The sequence below is a fragment of the Tachysurus vachellii genome, chromosome 15 (genome assembly GCF_030014155.1).
Source record: "Tachysurus vachellii isolate PV-2020 chromosome 15, HZAU_Pvac_v1, whole genome shotgun sequence".
Classification (NCBI taxonomy): Eukaryota; Metazoa; Chordata; class Actinopteri; order Siluriformes; family Bagridae; genus Tachysurus; species Tachysurus vachellii.
In genome coordinates this window covers 3203064-3226880 of record NC_083474.1, presented here as the reverse complement: position 1 = coordinate 3226880, position 23817 = coordinate 3203064, and the positions used below count along the sequence as shown (strand labels likewise).

At 37.7% G+C, this 23817-nt stretch overlaps 2 protein-coding genes across 2 annotated transcripts in view; one reads left to right on the top strand and one right to left on the bottom strand.

Moving 5' to 3' along the window:
• Positions 1-7660, top strand: part of igsf11 (immunoglobulin superfamily member 11) — a 78372-nt gene extending 70712 nt beyond the window's left edge. Inside the window, exons 4-7 of the mRNA XM_060887890.1 lie at positions 1189-1344; positions 3200-3322; positions 4624-4771; positions 5631-7660. Of these exons, the coding sequence (XP_060743873.1) occupies positions 1189-1344; positions 3200-3322; positions 4624-4771; positions 5631-6102 (899 nt within the window). The 3' untranslated portion in view covers positions 6103-7660. The remainder of the gene's footprint in view (positions 1-1188; positions 1345-3199; positions 3323-4623; positions 4772-5630) is intronic.
• Positions 1-23817, bottom strand: part of LOC132857816 (eukaryotic translation initiation factor 4 gamma 1-like) — a 796411-nt gene that overhangs the window by 570084 nt on the left and 202510 nt on the right. The window lies entirely within an intron of this gene.

Sequence of the window (23817 nt, the reverse complement as noted above, 5' to 3'; positions counted from 1 at the left end):
TCAACTCCTACACAATGGGGATCTGCACTAACATCAGAGGAGTGTGTCCGGCTGCTGGATTATCATCACACAGATGCTGGGCCTGCAGAGAAATGAACCCTTTCCCAGCTGAACATCGCTCCTGACCTCGATGGGTGTGAGGGTCCCCTCCTGGAGTGCCGGGGTGAAGGGGAGATGGACTTTGGGTCAGTGATGGGGAAGCTGCTCTACAGAGCCTGTGTTAAGGTTTTAAATAAGAAAAAGCTGAGTGGGAGGTTAGACACCCCATGGAGAAGTGTTTTGGGATTTAATGCTGATATTAAACCAGAGTGGAGAGCACTGTATAAACCACCGTTACCATAAAGAGCTGCTCACCTCCAGTGGAGGATTTTACATGTATTATCTCTGTGAACTCTTTTATTTTGCACATGACTGTCCTTTTTGTTCACAGAGAGAAACAGTTTTTCATGCTTTTAGTCAATGCTCCAGGTTACAGTCACTGTTTGTGTTTTTACGGAGCATTTTGAGATCATTTTATGTTGATTTCACTGTTCAGGATTTTATTTTTGGTTTTAAATACATTAGGAAACACAGGTTTAGGTGCCAACTGGTTAGCTTTATCATCGGTCAAGCGAAGATGGCAATATACCTGAGCTGGAAAAAACTGATTGCACAGAACACTGACTGTGAGGCCATAATATGTTAAAAATCCTGATAAAATCAAGAATTTGAATTGATTTGAATTTTTACAGAAGTATGAATGATGTGGATGTGTTTAAATGTGTGTGGTGTTAGGAGAATGGTTTGTGCTCTGTTGAAGAAGGAGAAGTAAACTTTGCACCAGAATGAAAGTAATCACTCGTTTTACTCAATTATGAAACCATTTTAACACATATTTAATTATTTATTTATTAAGTTATTAAGTTACCCTGAATTTTTATATGTGACTTGTGTAAATAGTGTTGTAAAAAAAATCTCTCTCTCACTCTCTCTCTGTCTCTCCCTCTCTGTCTGTCTGTCTCTCTCTTTCTGTCTGTCTCTCTCTCTCTCTCTGTCTGTCTCTTACTCTCTCTGTCTCTCTCTCTCTGTCTTTCTCTCTCTCTCTCTCTCTCTCTCTCTCTCTCTCTCTCTCTCTCTCTGTCTTTCTGTCTCTCTCTCTCTCTCTCTCTCTCTCTCTCTCTCTCTCTCTCTCTCTCTCCCCCTCTGCAGTCCCTCCATCTTTGCCCGTGTGTCGCATCCAGGGTTCTTTGGACGTCGGCAGTGATGTCACGCTCCTCTGTGGTTCTGAAGAGGGAATTCCGACGCCAACGTACTCATGGGAGAAACTGGAGTCGATCCCCAAACTCCCGCTCGGTTCCATGCAAGGTGTGTGTGTGTGTGTGTGTACTTTATTAATAATAATAATATATATTATTATATATATATATATATATATATTATACATATAATAATATATATATATATATATATATATATATATATATATATATATATATATATATATAGTGTGTGTGTGTGTATGTACATATATATGTATATGTATATGTATGTACTGTATGTACTGTATGTATGTATGTATGTATGTATGTATGTATGTATGTATGTATATATACAGGGCTGTCAAGTATCACGCATTGAGAGTGACAGTCACGCATTTCGGTCTTTTCTCCTGCTCTCCCGTCACACATTGTATTTCTCATGCAGAAAAACTTTTTATCATATATTTAATAAGCCGCAGCGCTCAAAATGTATCAGTCCGCACTGCTGTCTCTATGGAACCGGGCAGGAATCAAGCGCGTCTCCTCTGGAGTTCTTAGTCGAGCCTGACACTTATCAGCCAATCAAAAAAAGAGGCTACACAATAGCCAATGAGAAAATAGCACTATTGTATCTGGGTAAGATTTAACGCAACAACCAATGAAAAACAAAACATTCATTAGAGAGGGTATTTTCGATGGTCGGTTTGAACAAAACCTCAACACGAAACAGTTTGTCTCTGGACGGGACATTGTCCTCAATCATGACACTAAAAATGTCTGGGCTTGAACTGTTTTAAATGGGAGCAACAAAACACTTACAATAAACACCACCAGTCATAATCTCTCTCTCTCTCTCTCTCTCTCTCTCTCTCTCTCTCTTTCACACACACACACACAAATTAATAAATGAAAATTAAACAAATACTTTGTTTTAATTGGAGATGTCACGCTTACCTGTCTTCAAAACTTGAGAGCCCTGTATATATATATATATATATATGTGTGTGTGTGTGTGTGTGTGTGTGTGTGTGTGTGTGTGTGTGCGTGTGTGTGTATGTTGTCACATTATATGGTCATTATTTTTCTTTGAAATGTATGTTTATGAAAGAAGCGTGTGGGATTTTCATGAGTATTGCTGTACCACCATCTAGTGGACAGATTTAGAATAGCAGTTAAATTCAACTCGATTTTCATTTTTTAGTGTCAGACTGTTTCTAGCTTCTTGTTAGCTTTTTGTTAGTATCTGTTACTAATATTAGTAAAATGTATTCTAAATATCACAAAAAATATCACTCTTTGTGCCGCAAATGATCTAGATATTCATTACAATTTTGTGTTTCTTGTGTATCTGCATTTGTTTTATACTTCACATTATTATTATTATTATTATTATTATTATTATTATTATTATTATTATTATATAAGAACAATAAAAAATATTTAAATCTTAGTATTTATTAACCCACATGCATGTATGAATGTCTACAATTTTGAACTTCGGTTAACCTTTTACATAAATAAATAAAGTTACAAAAATGATTCTTTTAAATTATTTACTTCATGTTTTACTTAAGCTATTAGAATTCAGATAAGTTTAGTCCTTTTCAGTGAATCACTTCATTTTTATGCATGTAAGGTTGCTTTCTTTTCTTATTTTCTTAAAAAAATAAATGAATAGACTTGAATGATTTATTCCTTTTATTTATTCATTTCATTTTATCTTTTCCTTAATTTACATAATTATTATTTCATGCACATGTCTATATTTTTGGTACCGAACATTGTTTTTGTAAATAAATATAATACACAGACAAAACAAAAACCAGCAAACAAACAAATACATAATCATGTTTTCATTTGGTTTTCATCTTGTTCTTTTGTTTTTGTTTTGTCTAAATTTGCATGGTTCAATTTGTTTCATGTCTGATGATGATGATGCTGCTGCTGATGATGATGATCAGATCAGATGCAGGGTACGGTGAGTCTGAAGAACATCAGCGTGGGGACGTCGGGTGTGTATCAGTGTACCGCCTCCAACGCCATCGGCACCAGCACGTGTCAACTCAACGTGCAGGTGGTTACACGTGAGTCACGCTTTCATCTATTTATTAAAATCGGCATCTGAATCTTGATTATTAATTAACATCCTGATTATGTTAATTACGGTGAGAAACCTTTCTTGAGTATCAGCTGATCTTGATATTTCATTCAATATTATATTGCGGTAATTTTGTTTTCTGATATCCATAATTTTCTGATCCTGGTTATCGAACAGGGCCCTTGCCCTAGGGATGAGGGTCTTTACCCCTGAGACTATGACTCACATATTAATTACAACATAACTCTAAATAACAAAAGTGTATTAATCTATTTATGAGTAAACCTACATTTGATTGATTAAAGGGATTTAATTTCTTCAGCACTACAAACTTACAAACTTGACGTTCAAACTGTTGCGTTATTATTATTATTACCTCACCAATTCTAATGAATGAATAATGAATGAATAAATAAATGAATGAATGAATGACGACTCTCCAATGTCCGTATTCTATAAACAGTGCCGTCTAGGTACTGTTCTGTTTCACACATAAAACTGCGTATAGAGGAATGAACGAAAGAAGTTAAAACACAGTGTTTTATAGGGAATATGAGATCTTCTTAATTTTACACATGTATGCAGGCCCGGCTCCACGGGGGGCCCAGAGTGGGCCTGGCCCACCCAATCAGAGGCCTGGCCCACCCTGGCCCCACACCACATAACAGCCAATCACAAAATTGGTGCGATATTCAATTCAGTTGGAGATACGTTATTTTCTCATTTCTGCCCAACCCCCTTTGTTCCCCTCCTAGACAGACAGACAGACTTAGCTCATTCATTCACATTCATGCAACCTTTGAGGTAAACGGACGTGTTTATAAAGCAATAAACGACAGTCACAATAACTTTATTAGAACTGTTAGTGAACTTGATTAACACACTATACTGTATATAGCCTAATAAAATACAACATGTACAGATTTCTTGTTCCGAAAGGACAAAAGAAAACCACTTTAGCGCTCCAGGACACAGCTACCACCTCTTCATCCATTTGCGGCAATGAGGTCGGAGAAATGGATGAGTTGAGTTCATCTGCAGCTTCCGATGGTGTCAAAAGCACAAAAGTACAAAAAAAATTAAAAATGAAGAAAACACAACAATAACAAACAACCCTAACAATTGTCTTAAATCTATGGTATTAAAACTATAGTTTTATGGTATTAACACCCTTCATTATGGTATTAACATCACTTGGCCCACCTTTCATCTCATATATGGAGCCGGGCCTGCATGTATGTATTTTACACGTACACGTGTTAATCTTGATGTATGTGTGATGTGCAGCTCAGCCCCAGAGCGCAGGTCTCATCGCTGGAACCGTCGTCTCCGGCGTCCTCGCGGCTGTGATTTTTGCTCTGCTGGTGATCGTTACGCTTTTCTACTGGAGGAACAAAAACCGCTATGAAGACGATGACATCCCCAATGAAATCAGGTGAGAACCACAGATTGTATTTTCTTCTTTTTGTTGTTCATTGTGTACAATTTTTTTTTACATTTAACCCCTAACCCTAACCTTAACCCTTAACCATAATCCCTAACTTTAACCCATAACCCTAATCCTATCCCTAACCCCTAACCCTTTATTTGTTTGTTACTGATGACTTCTATATTCTACAATAACTGGTAGCTATAACCCACCCTTACTTTTACTCGCTTTATAAGCAGAATTCATGCTTTACACTTCAACACACATTTGTTCAAAACTAATGGCACCCTTTACAAGGTGTCTGAAAGTCAGTCAGCTCTGCTGTAGACATGTTTGATACTTATCACTCAACATACACACAGGAGTAGGATGTCGAAATTTGTTATAGGTTTTCTGTTTGGTTTTAGCCACAGAAACATTTGCATGATTTTAAATGTGTTTAAAATTAAGACCCAATTTTTATTTTTTTTTTTAATGCAGATTTTTTTTTTCACTCAGGATTTACCTGAACAAACAAAAAACATATTAAAGCTCAGACTAATTCCACCTCTGATTTCGCTTTAAAAAAATTCATCTTTATTGTTTGCACTGCAGTATTATTTGTTAATCCCTTTTTAATTTGTGACTACAGCGATTCTCACTGAGCGCTGACTTCTCCTTCAAGACTATTGATAGACAGAGCAAAAAAAAAATACAGATAGATTTTTGAAAAAATTAATCTCTTTTTTTTTCTTATTATGAGAATCTGAGTCGAGATGAAGAAAAAAAATATGTTTTTCCATTAACTACTTATTGATTTTTTGTTGTGAAGCAACTTAATCACAAATAAATCACAGAAGTGAGATTGTTCCGGAACATTTTTCAGAGAGGACGATCTTCCGCCAAAGAGGTCGTCGTCGGTGAAAGCGTTCCAGGCGGACGCCTCGTCCTCGGAGAATGACACGCTCACCTCCACCAACACCTACAACAGCCGCTACTGGCACAACGCCAAAGCCAGCTACGACGCCAACTCCTACACTCGCTACGATGGGCAAAACTTCACAACTGGGGTCGGGACTGGTGCTGGAGGCGGGGTAGGCTATGCAAATGGAGGCCACACTCTCCCAGCTCCCAAGACTCTGGTGGTCACTGCCAATTCTGCGCCTATTGTTACACGCAGCAACGGTTCGTTGACTCAGCGAGCTCCACCCACAACACCCCCACCTACTTCTGGCTCCGCACAAACACACTTGCCGAGCCGTACGCATTCGTACGCCGTCAGCCAAGCAGCGCTGGAGCGCATGGGCGCAGTACCTGTCATGGTTCCCGCTCAGAGCCGGGCGGGGTCGCTCGTCTAACGCCAATATGAGATGGACAAACAGAATTTTTACAATTCTTTATACAAATGATGCCATCTCTTTCTTTTTTTTCACTAATGAACTACTGATTTTACTGCGTGAGGTTTTTTCTACATTAGCAAATTTGCAATAATAATAATAATAATAATAATAATAATAATAATAATAATTCAGGAACGTTTTGGAGAACATTTGGAATGTTTCCTTGATTAAGCGATCTCTTTTCAACATGCATCTCGACTGAATATTAAAAGTACAAAATTTCAGCTGCCACTTTTAGAACATTCACGCTTAGCAACACTATGTTTTGCTGATGACGACTTGGGCCATCTTATTGAATTTTGAAGCAATAGTTTTAAAACGTTAACGTAAAACTCCTAAATCAATCTTGTTTATTAGCAATATAAACAAAACAGTGTTCCAAAAAATACCCATGTACAGCCGCGAGTGTAAATAAGAGACGGGAAACAATAGGAGGTAATAAAAATAATTATACTTTTTTCCCAAATAGTTTTTATTTGGCAACTTTATTATTTCTTTACATTTATTTGGCAACTGTTTATGCTTACAGTTTTTTTTTTTTTTTTAATTAATTTTATTTTTTTGGACAATAGGTTTTGACAAAGTACAAGAAAAACATGAAGCTAAATCTTCTAGAGAAATCGTTCACGTTCAAAATATTTGCCATTAGATTACAAAATTAAAGTTCACGACATAAAATCGTAAATTGAACGAAAATCAACCATTACACTTGTGAAAATGTGCCTGATTTCTTTTAGAATGCAAATTAGAAATGACTTACTTTCAAACTGTAACCCAGTCACACATGTCGGTGGCTAGCTAGCTAAAGAAAACGTTTTCCTTTGACCTAACTTTGACCCAAAATTGCAGTAAATAATTTTACAAAATCAAATTTATAGTCATAGATGTTTTTAGGGAAGTCAAGTAAAGTTAAAACAATCATATAAAAGTATCTTTAAATCTCAAAAACATGTTGGTTTTCTTTCCCAAGGCCCAACCTCTTAATAAAAACAACAGATGAATCAATTGCCATATGAATCTGGAATGATTGACAGTTGCATAGGTGATTTGACCCATCGTTATTAACTAACCTCCCCAGAAGCTCCACCCCTTCCTCACTCACCTTTCACGCCGTCAGTACAATTTGTGAGACGATCTTGCTTGGAGAACATTTCGAGTTTGTGATCGTTAATTATTACCGTTAATTATCGTTATTCAATCGGTTCCAATGTGAAGTATCAGTTAAATCCAATTATTAGGAACTAGTATAAAAAATACTTTGTAGTTTGTGTAGCTGTTGTAGCTGTCTTATTATTTTAGCCAGAGAATAGCAAAACTTTAAAACAAAAAAAAATGGCAATTTATAAAGTATTAGTCACTACTTATAGTCCAAAAAAATATGGTAATATGTTTTTTTAATGATTTATTTTTAAAATGAGAAATTCTTGTTGGAGAAAAACTTTTTTTGTTTGTTTTAATTTAATTTGTATTTTTTTCACTGTTTTCAACCCAGAGTTAGTTTTTAACACTAAAACAATTTAAGATCGCGCTCTCTCTATTTATGTATATATATATATATATATATATATATATATATATATATATATGTATATATATATATATATATATATGTATATATATATATATATATGTATATATATATATATATATATATATATATATATATATGTATATAAATATATATACATACATACATATATATATATATATATATATATATATATATATATATATATATATATATATATATATACATAAAATATCTTTCCACTGCAGTACTATTTTCCTCACATTCTTGATCCGTCTTAATCCTTTTTTAATTTGAGTCTTATTGAGCACCAAGTCTTTAATTCAACAATACTGATAAGCCTAGCCGTAGCCTACCTCTAAAATAACTTGAAATGACATAGCGTACGCTTAGATCGTTTTCATTTTTCTTTGTGACGTGACCGGATATGAGGATATGAGAAAGCATCAATAACAAAGAACTAATGAGAGTGTAAATCAAATCAAAAGCCAGTGCAGTGGTAGGTGCTACATTCAGGTGGATGAGACTGTACACTGATTCTACTGGAAGAAAAAAACAACAAAAAAAAAACTTTACTGATTAATTTGTTTTGATTGTTTGGTTGCTTTCTTTTTTCTTTTTTTTTTAACTGTAAATATTGTAAGTACTTGTAGTATGGAATAGAAATTAAAACACTTTTGCCTAAAATGTGTACTCAAGTATGTGTGTGTGTGTGTCTGAGAAACAAACAACATTATTATAAGCAACATTATTAATTAAATTTATATATATATATATATATATATATATATATATATATATATATATATATATATATATCATTAATCATTAATGTTATATTTAAATTATAACATTAATGATTAATGATATATATATATATATATATATATATATATATATATATCATTAATCATTAATGTTATATTTAAATTATATTCACTTTTAGATTCAATACAAATAATATTTTTTTTTTCTAACATACAATGTTTTATATATATCTTAGATTTAATTTTAAAAGAATACTATTTTTTATGTTTGGTGATCAGTGAGTGATTATAGGGATCAGTGGTGATTAGTGAGTAGTTTTAGGGCTCAGTGGTGGTCAGTCAATTGTTATAAGAATAGTGGTGATCAGTGATATATAGTGAGATATTTCATAAAAGATTTGATCATTCAGGGTCTTTATTCTTGTAGGTTTCACTCGGTCAGGTTTCCTGAAAGACTCCACAGAGTCGGGTTTCTTAATTCAATACATAATTTAAGGAACAAAGGATACAATTCAATTTAAGGGTCATGGTTCAATGTGCTTTTAGCATTACCTGCTGTAATTCAATGCTATACTGATCTTTTAAAAGGTCTCTTGCTGAATCGTTTACTATAGAAAACGTTATGGCTGTAGATGAAATGAAAAGCTCTTTCCTGTGTCATCGTACTACTTTTATAGAAATGTTTAAATAATTGATTTATTAAGACAGGTTCTTTGCTTCACTAGTGTTAGCGTAAAGTATGTATACTGTAGTATACAGTATGTCAAGATGCATTTATTCTACTTAGCAAACATAAAACAAGCAAAGCAGACAGAAAGCCGCTGTCTCAACTCGGGCACCATCCCGAGTGAGCGGAAATGACAAACTAGCGCTCGGTCAGTCCCGCTGTGTGTCAGATTAGCATCCTGCAGTGAAACTCTGGTGATTGTGAGAAAAACAACGAGACAAGGCAGGAAGCTCTTCCATGCTTCGCTGCTGGAAAAGCAGCAGTGATGTACAAACCCAAATAATTAACCCCTCGTGGACTGTTAAACTAACCCAGGACATTTAGATTATTACCTTTATATTTATGGAATTTGAAGCCCCTCCCACCTTCAAGGACTTTACATAATCCGAATACAAGTACTGCATATAAAAAGTGAAACATTGAACCAGATACCAAAATAAATAAATAAATAAAACATATCTATGGCCAATCACTGATCACCACTGTTCCCAAAAACCAATCACAGGTCACAATTTATCCCTACAATCACTCACTGATCAGCACTGATCCTTACAACCACTCACTAATGACCACTGTTCCCAACAATCATTCGCTGATCACCACTGATTCCAACAATCACTGATCACTATTGTTCCCCTAAAAATCACTGATCACCACCGATCCCTAAAATCACTCAATGATTTACACAACTCTGTTCTTCACAATTGACTGATCACCACTGTTTTCAAGAACAACACATTGAACATCACTGATCCCTACAACCACTCAGTGATCACCACCGATCCCTACAATCACCCAGTGATCATCACTGTTCCCAATAACCAATCACTAATTACCACTGATCACCACTGATCCCTACAGTCACTCACTGATCACCACTATTCTTAACAATTGACTGATCAGCACTGATCCCTACAACCAGTCACTCTTCAACACTGATCCCTACAACCAGTCACGTTTCACCACTGATCCCTACAACCAGTCACGGATCACCACTGATCCCTACAACCGGTCACAGATCACCACTGATCCCTACAACTGGTCATGGATCACCACTGATCCCTACAACCAGTCACTCTTCACCACTGATCCCTACAACCAGTCACTCTTCACCACTGATCCCTACAACCAGTCACTGATCACCACTGATCCCTACAACCAGTCACTGATCACCACTGATCTCAACGTCCCATGAAGATTCTGTCTTTTCTTTTGGCTTGCTAGAATTTTCTCATTAGCTTCTCTAAAAAAGAATCTGGGCAGTGAAGTGAGGTTTGGATGGCGTTTAGCAGTCACCTTACCCTTTACCTCTTCAGTCCGCTCTTCTCAGACATCATTAACACCCATTAAATAAAACCTAATCACATTTTTTGCTGAGGTACTGCATATAACATCATCGATTGCAAGCAGATGTGGATGGCTCTGGTGATAGTGTATCAAAACAACACTTGCCTAAGGATAAGGACCAAACATGGCGTGTGCACGAGGCCGTTAGCGTTCCCTGGAGAGCTGCTGTTAATTAGCGCCACAGCGTGACAGTCTTGAGGCGTGCAACCCATCTGGGATGCTAATCAGCTCAGGTTAGAAGCCTGGAAGTTCTTCATAACACACACACACAGAATGTGCATTTAATAGTCAGGTTCATGTTCACTGATTAGCAGTTAATTCAAACGTTATAGTAATAGCATTGTCATATTTATTTGAGTATTAAAAAATAATTTAAAAAAAACAGAATTGATAATTAGTACATTTTCTATTCCTAATATAAATTTAGATTTATTTATTTAGTTAGTTGAAAAGCAATGTTTAAAATCTTTTAATACTTTAAACTGAATTCTAGGTAGTAGATCAAAACTATAAACAGAATATAATGAAGTTGTAATAGTACAGAAAATAAGAAGTGATTTCTGAACATACAATTTAACAGTTTTCAACCGCGTCATATTTTCAAAACAAAATGCAGAAAACACAGAAAGTTAAAGAAAAAAAAACACTAAAAACACCTGAAGGATTATCAACATAAATATACTGATAGAAACTTAGCACCGAGTATAAAGTTTCATGCAGAAATGCACACGTTAGGGATGCGTTCATTTTTCCGCCAAGTTCCATTCCTGGGAATTTGCCTTTCCCGTCTCGGCCATCTCCGCACGCTCGAGGCGTGTTAGCAGTCGACTAGCGTACGTGCTGCTAGCTGGAGTTTATTAGCTGTGACAGTGCGGGACAATGGGACACATCATTAAGGGCCAGTGTGTAAAGTCAGACACAACGGCTACACAGGCCACAGGGCACGTAATGGCCATTTGGAAGCAGAGAGTGACTATTCCGCTCCAGCTGCGGCCGTATGCCTGCCACCGCTCCACTCCATCACACTAATCAGTGCACCAGATATGCCGCTAGGGCTGTTCTGGACCGTTAAGCGGTGATAAATTCAGTGTGTTTCAGTTGCTTGCTAGCTTTGCTTACCAGGCGGCTCGACATATGGTACCGGAAGGCAACAAATAATAAGGACGGAAATACAGGAGGTTTGTTTTGCTGGTGACAGGTTTCATATTTTGGGTTTGCAAATTGGATTTTTGCTGAACATATGGATTCGATGTCAAATGTCGATGTTACGCAATGACACTCTGTTTCTGTATCTGTATTCGGAAATGGGAGTCTGCTACGCTGCATTTATTTATTTATTTATTTATTAAATCAATCTTATGAGAGTCTTTAGACATTTTCTTTAAAATTGTATGAATTTTAACCTGATAAGTAATATTTAGAATTTTATTTTATTCCTGTAAATTGATGTTTTTAATTGTTTTTAATATTCATTCATTCATCTTCTAACCCTTACCCTAACCCTAACCATAACCGTAGTTTTTGGTTGTTTATTCATTCATTCATTCATTCATTCATTTTCTACTGCTTATCCGAACTACCTCGGGTCACGGGGAGACTGTGCCTATCTCAGGCATTATTATTGGGCATCAAGGCAGGATACACCCTGGATGGAGTGCCAACCCATCACAGGGCACACACACTCTCATTCACTCACGCAATCACACACTATGGACAATTTTCCAGAGATGCCAATCAACCTACCATGCATGTCTTTGGACCGGGGGAGGAAACCGGAGTACCCGGAGGAAACCCCCGAGGCACGGGGAGAACATGCAAACTCCACACACACAAGGCGGAGGCGGGAATCGAACCCTGACCCTGGAGGTTGTTTTTAATATGAATAATTTTTTTTTTTTTCAGAATGATATTTAAATACATAAAAGGTATTTTTAACCAGCTCTAGGGATCATCGAATCCGATATTATTTGAGATCTTCTGAAATGTTTTGTATTTGGATTTTATCTGCTCTTTTCTTTCGCTTCAGCTCCACTTTTTCTCTCAGCCTGAGGTTAACACTTTGTCCCACTTAGCTCGGAATTAAAAAATCAGCTTCCACAACCTCATCAGCTCTTTAAACCCACTGAGGACTTTGTTGTTGGTGCTTTTTTTGTTTTTGTTTTTATTTTGACACCTGAATTGATTGTTCAGCAGTAAAAACGTCTCTCTATAGGCGAAGACCGTTTCTATTTCCATGTTAGCAGCTGTGTTTATTCCAGCTCGCACTGACAACCTCAGCTGTGAGATGTGTAAAATTAGCCACGCAACTAGGACTCTGACACACATCTGAAGCAGATCCAAGATTGGAGATCTGGAGAAAAAAATTAAAGCTATTTGTTCACTTTTCTACAAATTCACAGTGTTTAGTCTGTAATCATATTTCTTTTTAAGGCAAAGCACTTTTGTTAGCTAGTCTAGCTTGCTGCATCCCAAATGACATACTACACACTATGCACTAACACTATGCACTAAGTAGTCTATGAATTTTAGAAGTGTAACATTGTCAAACTTTTTTTTTCACTTACCTGAAGTAGCTTTAAAAGAAATGCTGAATTCTTAACATTTTTAAAAGTAAATTCTCTGTAATTCGGAGGTCATTATCAGTGTCAGTGTTATCAGCCATCTTGAATTTTTTTTTCAAGAAGGATTTCAATGTGAACAAACTACACTACACTATTTACACAAAAAAATGGCATAGAATAGAGCGTAGGTAAGTGATTTGGGACGCACCTTAAGTTTTCACCAACACTTCATCTTCTGTTTTTGCTTTACATTGAAAAATAATGTCCAGTAAATGGCAAGACTTTACAATTAGCACTTATCTTTGTGCTTTTGATAAGCATTTGCCAGGAAATCTACCTAATCTAACCAATAAGCAAAGGTTTAAAGTTCCTGGAAGAGCTCCCTCTGGTGGTGCTATTGTGAATCGCCTGTGTTTAAAATGTTAGCAGAAATTAAGACCACGCCCCTTTCCCAAAATGTGAGAACAGTTCGAATCATTTTGCTCATTACTTATTTGAATTGCTCAAAGTTGCTCAAACTTTTTCTTGATTGTTTATTTTATTTTATTTTAAATTTGTGAAATCATGCGTCGTAAAACTTTTGCATTAGAACAAATCAGGAGATGAGATGACACTCCAGCCACTCATCCACAACAATCAGCGCTGTTTAGAGAGATCGTTTAGTCGAGAGGCAAAGTTTACAAGGCTATAAAATTTAAAAGGCAAAAGAAACGGCGCACGGAACGGGGCTGATGGATTCGAGAGGATCCTCGCACTCCCGTAGATTCTCTCCATCCAGCAGCAGAATGACTCTCATGGGTCATTACAATCAGCATCATGCAGAACGATGGACGCTGAGTCGAGCTACGAGTGCTTGGAGATAACAATTTCGACTGGACGTTTAGCACAAACACGCTCTTCTAATCAAAACCCAGTCTATGCTAATAATAATATCAATGGAAAGTTAAAGCTTAACACTTCTTACAGAATCCAGCTCTATCTGGATATTAAGCTTAGATATTAAGCTTTTTGATGTAAATAAAGGAATTGTTGGTATATCTGTTAAAGGTTAGCTTTAGTCTTGTGTCTAAAGCTTATAAACCGATTCTTAGCTCTGGTGTTAGGATTTACGTAGCAGAGCTAAAGTTTATTTAACTCTTCTTGCTGTCAAAACACTCCTGGTGTTATGTGTTTTTTGGTTTTCATTCAAAACACAGTGCTTTTTGGCTAAAACACTCTAACTGCACTGGTCACTTACCAGGTTTACCATATTTTTTCCCAGACAAACTGGACTGAGGCGGAGTGAAGGTGATTAAACCTTGCATTAAAATTGCAATAATAAAAAAGAAAAATCAAACACGTAAAGATGTGTAGTTAAATACATATACTTAAGAAACTAATGTATAGGAAAAAAGAAATTTAAATTTAGTTAGTTTTTTTTTTTTTTTTTAATAAAAAGAAGAAAAAAAATTCTTACTATTTTTTATTTCGGAAATACAGTTAATAAAAAACTTTTAAAACTTTTAAATGCCATTGTAGCTATTGATTTTTTTTTTTATTTTGCTGTTCTCTAGCACCCCTCAGAGATCTGTCCCTGTCCCTCTTCTTAACAAACTGGCTTTTTGTCTAGCAGCTCCGACTCATCGAACAGCACAAGGAGGATTTACTTGAATAGAAATCTGTTATTCTATCCAGCTTGGAATTTAGCTTTGTGAGTAAATCTGGAGCTCAGTGGTGGCACTCGCACACCTGAAGCCTGGAAGTGAATGCGGTTAAAGCCCGGTTAATAAGGGCCACCAGGGGCAGCAGAAGTCGCACCGATGACCCGTGACTTTCCTCTTGCTGCCGTCGCTTCATTATTGAGTGACTGTGTGGCCTGGTTTCAATCTGAGAGAAGAAAAAAGGCTATTAAAGTACTGTGAGAGAGAGAGAGAGAGAGAGAGTGTGAGAGAGAGAGAGAGAATATCTTTCTCCTCTATGGTCTTCTCTGCAGAATTTTAATCACGGAAGAAGAAAGAAAAGCACAAGCAAGCTTCTTTTAGAGAGGGTTGATAGTTCTGTAATTCAAATCCAGACAATGACAAAAGCTGGACAAAAGGTTCGCTATTGTCAGTGGGAGCAAAATGACATTTATTTCATATTTATTTCGCTCAAATCACACATTTTTACTACAGAAATTACATTTACAGCAACATCCCAATGTGTCGAATGCAATTCTGCAGTGTAATCGATGTTAGCATTTAGACAGAAGGTTAAAACAATAAAACAACTCAAAACTTTATAAATCTAGCGACCAGTTAGCTAGCAGATGGAAATGAGATCTGCTATCATGCTAGCCATGAACTAGCACAGAATTTCTTTCATGCTGCCACCACCATGCTTCAATATATAGCTTGATACTGGGTTTCCAGCAAATGTAACAAAAATAGAGTGTTGGGCAATAACGTGTTACTAGTAACACAGTTACTTTTGACAGTAACTACAGGGAGTGCAGAATTATTAGGGAAGTTGTATTTTTGAGGATTAATTTTATTATTGAACAACAACCATGTTCTCAATGAACCCAAAAAACTCATTAATAGCAAAGCTGAATATTTTTGGAAGTAGTTTTTAGTTTGTTTGTAGTTTTAGCTATTTTAGGAGGATATCTGTGTGTGCAGGTGACTATTACTGTGCATAATTATTAGGCAACTTAACAAAAAACAAATATATACCCATTTCAATTATTTATTTTCACCAGTGAAACCAATATTACATCTCAACATTCACTAATATACATTTCTGACATTCAAAAACAAAACAAAAACAAATCAGTGACCAATATAGCCACCTTTCTATGCAAGGACACTCAAAAGCCTGCCATCCATGGATTCTGTCAGTGTTTTGATCTGTTCACCGTCAACATTGCGTGCAGCAGCAACCACAGCCTCCCATACACTCTTCAGAGAGGTGTACTGTTTTCCCTCCTTGTAAATCTCACATTTGATGATGGACCACAGGTTCTCTATGGGGTTCAGATCAGGTGAACAAGGAGGCCATGTCATTAGTTTTTCTTCTTTTAGACCCTTTCTTGCCAGCCACGCTGTGGAGTACTTGGACGCGTGTGATGGAGCATTGTCCTGCATGAAAATCATGTTTTTCTTGAAGGATGCAGACTTCTTCCTGTACCACTGCTTGAAGAAGGTGTCTTCCAGAAACTGGCAGTAGGACTGGGAGTTGAGCTTGACCCCATCCTCAACCCGAAAAGGCCCCACAAGCTCATCTTTGATGATACCAGCCCAAACCAGTACTCCACCTCCACCTTGCTGGCGTCTCAGTCGGACTGGAGCTCTCTGCCCTTTACCGATCCAGCCACGAGCCCATCCATCTGGCCCATCAAGACTCACTCTCATTTCATCAGTCCATAAAACCTTAGAAAAATCAGTCTTCAGATATTTCTTTGCCCAGTCTTGACGTTTCAGCTTGTGTGTCTTGTTCAGTGGTGGTCGTTTTTCAGCCTTTCTTACCTTGGCCATGTCTCTGAGTATTGCACACCTTGTGCTTTTGGGCACTCCAGTGATGTTGCAGCTCTGAAATATGGCAAAACTGGTGGCAAGTGGCATCTTGGCAGCTGCACGCTTGACTTTTCTCAGTTCATGGGCAGTTATTTTGCGCCTTGGTTTTTCCACACGCTTCTTGCGACCCTGTTGACTATTTTGAATGAAACGCTTGATTGTTCGATGATCACGCTTCAGAAGCTTGGCAATTTTAAGAGTGCTGCATCCCTCTGCAAGATATCTCACTATTTTTGACTTTTCGGAGCCTGTCAAGTCCTTCTTTTGACCCATTTTGCCAAAGGAAAGGAAGTTGCCTAATAATTATGCACACCTGATATAGGGTGTAGATGTCATTAGACCACACCCCTTCTCATTACAGAGATGCACATCACCTAATATGCTTAATTGGTTGTAGGCTTTCGAGCCTATACAGCTTGGAGTAAGACAACATGCATAAAGAGGATGATGTGGTCAAAATACTCATTTGCCTAATAATTCTGCACTCCCTGTAATACTCTAACTCACTCACTCATCTTCTACCGCTTATACGAACTACCTCGGGTCACGGGGAGCCTGTGCCTATCTCAGGCATCATCGGGCATCAAGGCAGGATACACCCTGGACGGAGTGCCAACCCATCACAGGGCACACACACACACACTCTCATTCACTCACACAATCACACACTATGGACAATTTTCCAGAGATGCCAATCAACCTACCATGCATGTCTTTGGACCGGGGGAGGAAACCGGAGTACCCGGAGGAAACCCCCGAGGCACGGGGAGAACATGCAAACTCCACACACACAAGGCGGAGGCGGGAATCGAACACCCAACCCTGGAGGTGTGAGGCGAACGTGCTAATCACTAAGCCACCGTGCCCCAATACTCTAACCCATTACAGTTTAAATAAAGTAACTCCGTTACCGTTACCATATGGTGCGTTTGTCCGTTACTTTTTTAAATTAATTCATTTAGACTGAAGTGTAGCCTACTACATGGTTGTGCTATATTTATTAATTTAGAAGTACAACCTCTTAAGCAGTAAACAAAATAAAATTCTACATACGCTGTACAGTATCTCCAGTGTTGAGTACTTCGAGGATTCGGCACAGAGGAGTTGGTGTTGAATCTATAATGAACTCAGATGTTGAGCTCCTGGTTACACGACTCCAATTGACTGTATGTGACTGTAGACCGGACAAAATTTATAATCAAACTCTCCACTGTTTAGAATAATTTATATTAGCAAACTATTCGTTTTTCCTCACCACCCTCAGCTCAGGCTTGCTCATTATGGATAAATTCAAATAAATTTGCATAAACATGTTATGTTCTTGTAAAGCTGCTTTGAGACAATGTCCATTGTTTTTGGCATTCAATAGTTACAGATGTTTTAACACGTGCAACTTGCAAATGCTAAGGCTAAGTCAGAGCACATGGCACAATGCTAAACAAATATGCCTACACATTGACATTCAGCCTTCGTGTTCAGACTGAGTCAAGATTCTCATAATAAGTGACTCATGTGCCAGATTTTTTCTGCGGAAACATGGATTTGTGTGGATTTAGTGCATTAGCATTATGTGAAGAAAAAAGGTAACTCTGTGATTAATTTGGCCAAAAGTCTTAGCGAGATTCACTATCTCTCTCTCTCTCTCTCTTTCGCTCTCACACACTCACACACAGACCAAACAGAAAGCAGACAGCTGTGAATGAAGAGCCGAACCGATCTTTCAAAGGCAAATCTCAGTACGGATCAACCTCTCAGCGAGAGCCTGGGAGCGGCCTGTCGCTTAAAAGGGAGCAGGGTGTGTAGTCACTGGGATTTTATAGCACAGTGTTAGCACTAGCGGTCTTTACAAACAAAATAATTGGTCCCTGAGAAATACTGGGCCGAATCGGATCATTAATAAAGAACAGACTGAACATCTACAACGGGAAACGATTTGTTAATTATCTGTCAGACCAAAGGTCAAAAAAAAGCTTCAAAAGAAATGGATTTTTCTACCAAAAAAACCCCCAACAACCTCTGAACCACCGATTCACTGAGAACACACTTGCTAATGGTCTGATCAAATAATAAAAATCTCTTACTCTTTGAAATGTTTCATTTGAAAAAGATTAATACAAAAAAAAACAGAGCAACTCAAGGCCAATGTGTTGCTGAGGCAAATGAAAATGAGGTTTATTCTCACTCTGAGCTTCATGATTAGAGCATCAAATCTGAACAAAATGCAAAGATATTTTGTGTCTCCATTGAGATAAAACTCTTACATCCAAGTCAAGTCAAGTGAAGTCAAGAAGCTTTTATTGTCATTTCAACCATCTATAGCTGTTGCAGTACACAGTGACATTGAGACAACGTTTCTCTAGGATCAGGGTGCTACATAAAACAAAGACAGGGCTAAGGACCTGTAAGTAGTCTTAGCCACATAAAGTGCAACTGTGCTACCTGGTGTAAACTGTGCAGGACAAGACAAACAAGACAGACAAGACAGTGCAGGACAAAAGACAGTGCAGACACAAAGTTACAAGACAATACAAAAAGTACAAAAAATGTAATACACAAAAGACAATAAACAGTAACAGAAACAGCGCCGACCGACCAGTGTATATACTGTATTGAATACTGAATGTTCAAACAATATTTCGTGCAGTAACATTAGAGTGCGTTGGGCAGGGTGGCTTAGTGGTTAGCACGTTCACCTCACACCTCCAGGGTTTGGGGTTCGATTCCCACATCCACCTTGTGTGTGCGGAGTTTGCATGTTCTCCCCGTGCCTCGGTGGTTTCCTCCGGGTACTCCGGTTTCCTCCCCGGTCCAAAGACATGCATGGTAGGTTGATTGGCATCTCTGGAAAATTGTCCGTAGTGTGTGAGTGTGTGAGTGAATGAGAGTGTGTGTGTGCCCTGTGATGGGTTGGCACTCCGTCCAGGGTGTATCCTGCCTTGATTTCCGATGATGCCTGAGATAGGCACAGGCTCCCCGTGACCCGAGGTAGTTCGGATAAGCGGTAGAAAATGAATCAATGAATGAATGAGCATTAGAATGAACACAGTTTCTTAACAGCAGTGCAAAAAACAGCAAATGACTGAAATATTGTACAATATGTGCAAAAACGGCTGAAATGTTGGAATGTTTTGTGAGGTGTTTTGTTATCCGAAAGTTTTCCAAAAAATAATCCAACTATATCTGTTGTGTTTAAATACAGGGCTGATTTGAATCATTTGAATAAAAATCAAATGAAGAGCTTTTGGACTGTACTAAATCTCTGAATACTGACTCTGAATGCTCACACATGGTGAATAACAGAACATACTGAACAAATTTTCAGCAAAAGCATTTTTCAGAATTTCGACTCGACTCTCAAGAGTTCGCTCAAACGAGTTCGCTCAGAAAATCGTCATAGGAACCAAAGTTTTTCCTATTACGGTTGCACAGTGTTGCGCACAGAAAGACAAATACTCTTCATTGTAAGTGCATATTATGTGCATTTGGTGTATATTGTTCATGACATTTTGATGTCATCAATACTCAACTAATTAATCATTAGTTCCATGTGCTTTATCGATTGCAAGAAAATTTGCAATAGCCACGCAAGTATCATCACTATGCCACAAGTGTGATTATTTTATGTTTGTGTAGTGAGAACACTGACATTTATTTCGAGGATAGTCAGTCCATTATTACAAATATCGTTACGACAGATAACATTGGTGCATATGACAACGCAAATACGATTCTCTGACCGGAAACATGTCTATATTTGGTGCCTCGGCCAGCGTAATATAACGTGTAGTGAAGCTTCACTCTGACGGAGTCAATCGGTTCCTTCACAAATGACACATCAGTAATAAATCTTGAGTTAAGATTGTTTTTTTCCCACAAATATAAAGCATTAAAACGCCAACATTGCTGCTCTGAACTGAAATAAAGGCGCTGCGCATTTATTTTATTAAAGATTTGGACAAACTGATACTGAAATAAAGAATCAGTTTGAGGAATCATTTTGAGAATTGATCATGTTGTTATTAAATGTTTACTTTAAGCAGCAACTTGAATAATGTACTGTGGAAAATAATTGTACACACACACACACACACACACACACACACACACACACACACACACACAATGTTACAGACAGCATCGACCAGGCGACGGCTCGCAATGTGCTATGTGTCAGAAAGCCGGACACCGTTGTGGCGATTTTGCAAATCTGCTGTGACTCATAAAAATCAGCCACATAATAAAAAGCATGATAAGTTCCAGATGAGTGGATGATAACCAGCAAACAACAACAACATAGTGAATTCAGCGACAGCTTTTCTCACAGACCTGTCATTATCCAGGCTATTTTCAAACTCGCTATGCAGGAAGCTCTGCTCGTTTATCAAGGATCAGCAGAGTAATCGTTTTTTCCTCTCTTATTATTTCCTGTCTTTGGAAATTTGTCAAACTGAAGGGTTTAATAGGAGATGTTTCTTGTCATTTGAAAATATACATGTGGTATATTATAAATTCGGGGGGCACGGTGGCTTAGTGGTTAGCACGTTCGCCTTACACCTCCAAGGTCGGGGTTCCGCCTTGTGTGTGTGTGGAGTTTGCATGTTCTCCCCGTGCCTCGGGGGTTTCCTCCGGGTACTCCGGTTTCCTCCCCCGGTCCAAAGACATGCATGGTAGGTTGATTGGCATCTCTGGAAAATGGTCTGTAGTGTGTGAGTGCGTGAGTGAATGAGACTGTGTGTGTGCCCTGCGATGGGTTGGCACTCTGTCCAGGGTGTATCCTGCCTTGATGCCCGATGATGCCTGAGATAGGCACAGGCTCCCCGTGACCCGAGGTAGTTCGGATAAGTGGTAGAAAATGAATGAATGAATATTATAAATTCCTCAACCAACCAATCACTCAATCAAACAATCAACCAACAAATCAATCAACCAATCAAAGAACCAATCAATCAATCAATAAATCAATCAATCATTTAATCAACCAACCAATCAATCAATCAACCAATCAATCATATATATCAGGCATATATTGGTGCACTTTCCTCATAAAAACATATTAAAAAAACTAAACAAAAATTATTTAAAAAGAATTTAAAATATATATATATTAAAAAGAAGATAAAACTATCATGCTACTGAGTAACGGCATACAGTAAACTCCTCTGTTGTGAAGATTTCCAGAAAAACACAGACACTGGACTAGTGTCTGAAAACGAATCAGCATCTTCTGTCCAATCAGAATCCAGGATTCATCATTGGAGACTGCCTTTCTATTCTCAGCAAGAACTTGAATCAGGCAGATTGAACTCTTTAAATCCTCATTTACATCTGAACGTGTTCCCCATCAGGGGCGTGTCCTTAGAGTGTCTGATCTGAGGATCGGAGTGACGGTTTCCTGGCTGTCATCAGCTCCTCCGATTCACACGTGTAATTAAAGAAATAAAGCATTTCAATTCGAGCGCTTTCCACGTCTCCGGCTCTCGATCAGGTTCTTCAGTCGGAGCACGAGTTCCCATTACTATGTAAATCCCGCATCTGCGCAGTGCTGACGGATGTCTGTCTGTGATGAAGGAATAATTTAGTGTCAAATCCTGCGAAGGATGTCGGATTTAATTTATGGTGATTGACTCGGTCGGTAAAAAAAAATGAATGCCGGCTTCGGAATGTGTGAGCTCGAGTGAGCTTGAGCGCGTCAATCATCGCACAGAAAGACTTTCTATCCTCCGAGGGCGACCTGCTTATTTCTTATTTTGTCTTTAAGTTGCAGTTTGATTGCATCATGATAAAGTAAAGTTTGCTGGGAGACTTGATGTGGTGCAGTGGGCTAAAAGAGTCAAAATATAAACGCGTTATTGACATCTGAAGGAAAAATCCTACATCAAAAACAAAAAAAAGCTATAGATAAAAAACAAAAAACAACCCACAGATGTTCCCTGGATATTATCCATAACGTTAAATGTGACCACAAACAAATAAAAAGTGCATCTCAAAAATCAGACACAACATCAAGTCCTGCCAAAACGTAAGCCAGATAAATACTACTCAACAGAATATTACACACAAATGACATACTGCAGGTTGCATTAGCGCTTTGTGTCTCAGTTGACAGAGTTTCTGACAAATCTGTTTTTTTTTGCTCTCGTAAAATTATTTGTTGAAATGTTTGAAATCGCAAAAAATTTCACATCGGAATTCGCATGTTGATAGGTGTTTTTTTATTTATTTACTTCATTTTTTCCTTAGAAAAATGACTTTTTTTTTTTTTTATTATTTGAATTCAATTTTATTTGGAAAGCAATTTCCAACAACTTTCCAGAAATATAAAAAATTGGAATAGCAAATTTGAAGAAACCTTAAGGATTGACAATTTTTTTAGACTAGATTTGAACAGTGAGACTTTAGAGACAGTGAGACATTAAAGGTGGGGTCTCCATTGTTTGAAAGCCAATGTTGACATTTGAAATCACCAAAACAAACACGTCCCTAACCCAAATGGGTCCCACCCCTGTATTGATAGCTCCGCCCACACATACATACGTAACCCAGGCAACTAATGGAAAGAAATGTGTCTTTATCATAGCTGAAGGGAAGAACAATACGATTGCAGATAAACAAACAAGCAAAAATGACACACAAGAATAATCATGCAAAGGACGGCAACGGAAATTCCCGCTCCTTCAGTTCTCTCCAGCACTGGAAAGCTGATCCTATATTAACACGTCCTACTGCTTGCCTTATCTTAAGCCGTTCTTCGCTTTCTTTCTTTGTTTTTATCCTCCATGTCAATGTTAAAACCGCTTTCTGCTAATGTCACACACGTGCACTGAACACTCTCTCTGCCGCATATTGACAAGACACGCCCCTTTCTGCTCATTGGCTACACGTTTGTTTTGATTTTTGTTTAGTTTGTCGTCCCGACTCATTTTCTGAAGCATTTCTCAAACATCGGAGACCCCACCTTTAAATCTGTTCCATGATTGTAGAGTTTTGTAAAAGAAAGTTCTGCCTTCTGCTGCTACATTCTCTGTTCAAGGTACTAACAAATAGACTGCACCTTTTGATGGAAGTAGACATGGTCACTCTTTAAAAAAAAAATGAAACGTTTGCTCGGGTCCTGCAGTGCGAGACCATTCAGTGCTTTGTAGGTCAGTAATAATATTTCATAAATACAAAATGTTTTGGATTTTATTTTGATTTAAGACACAAATGGATA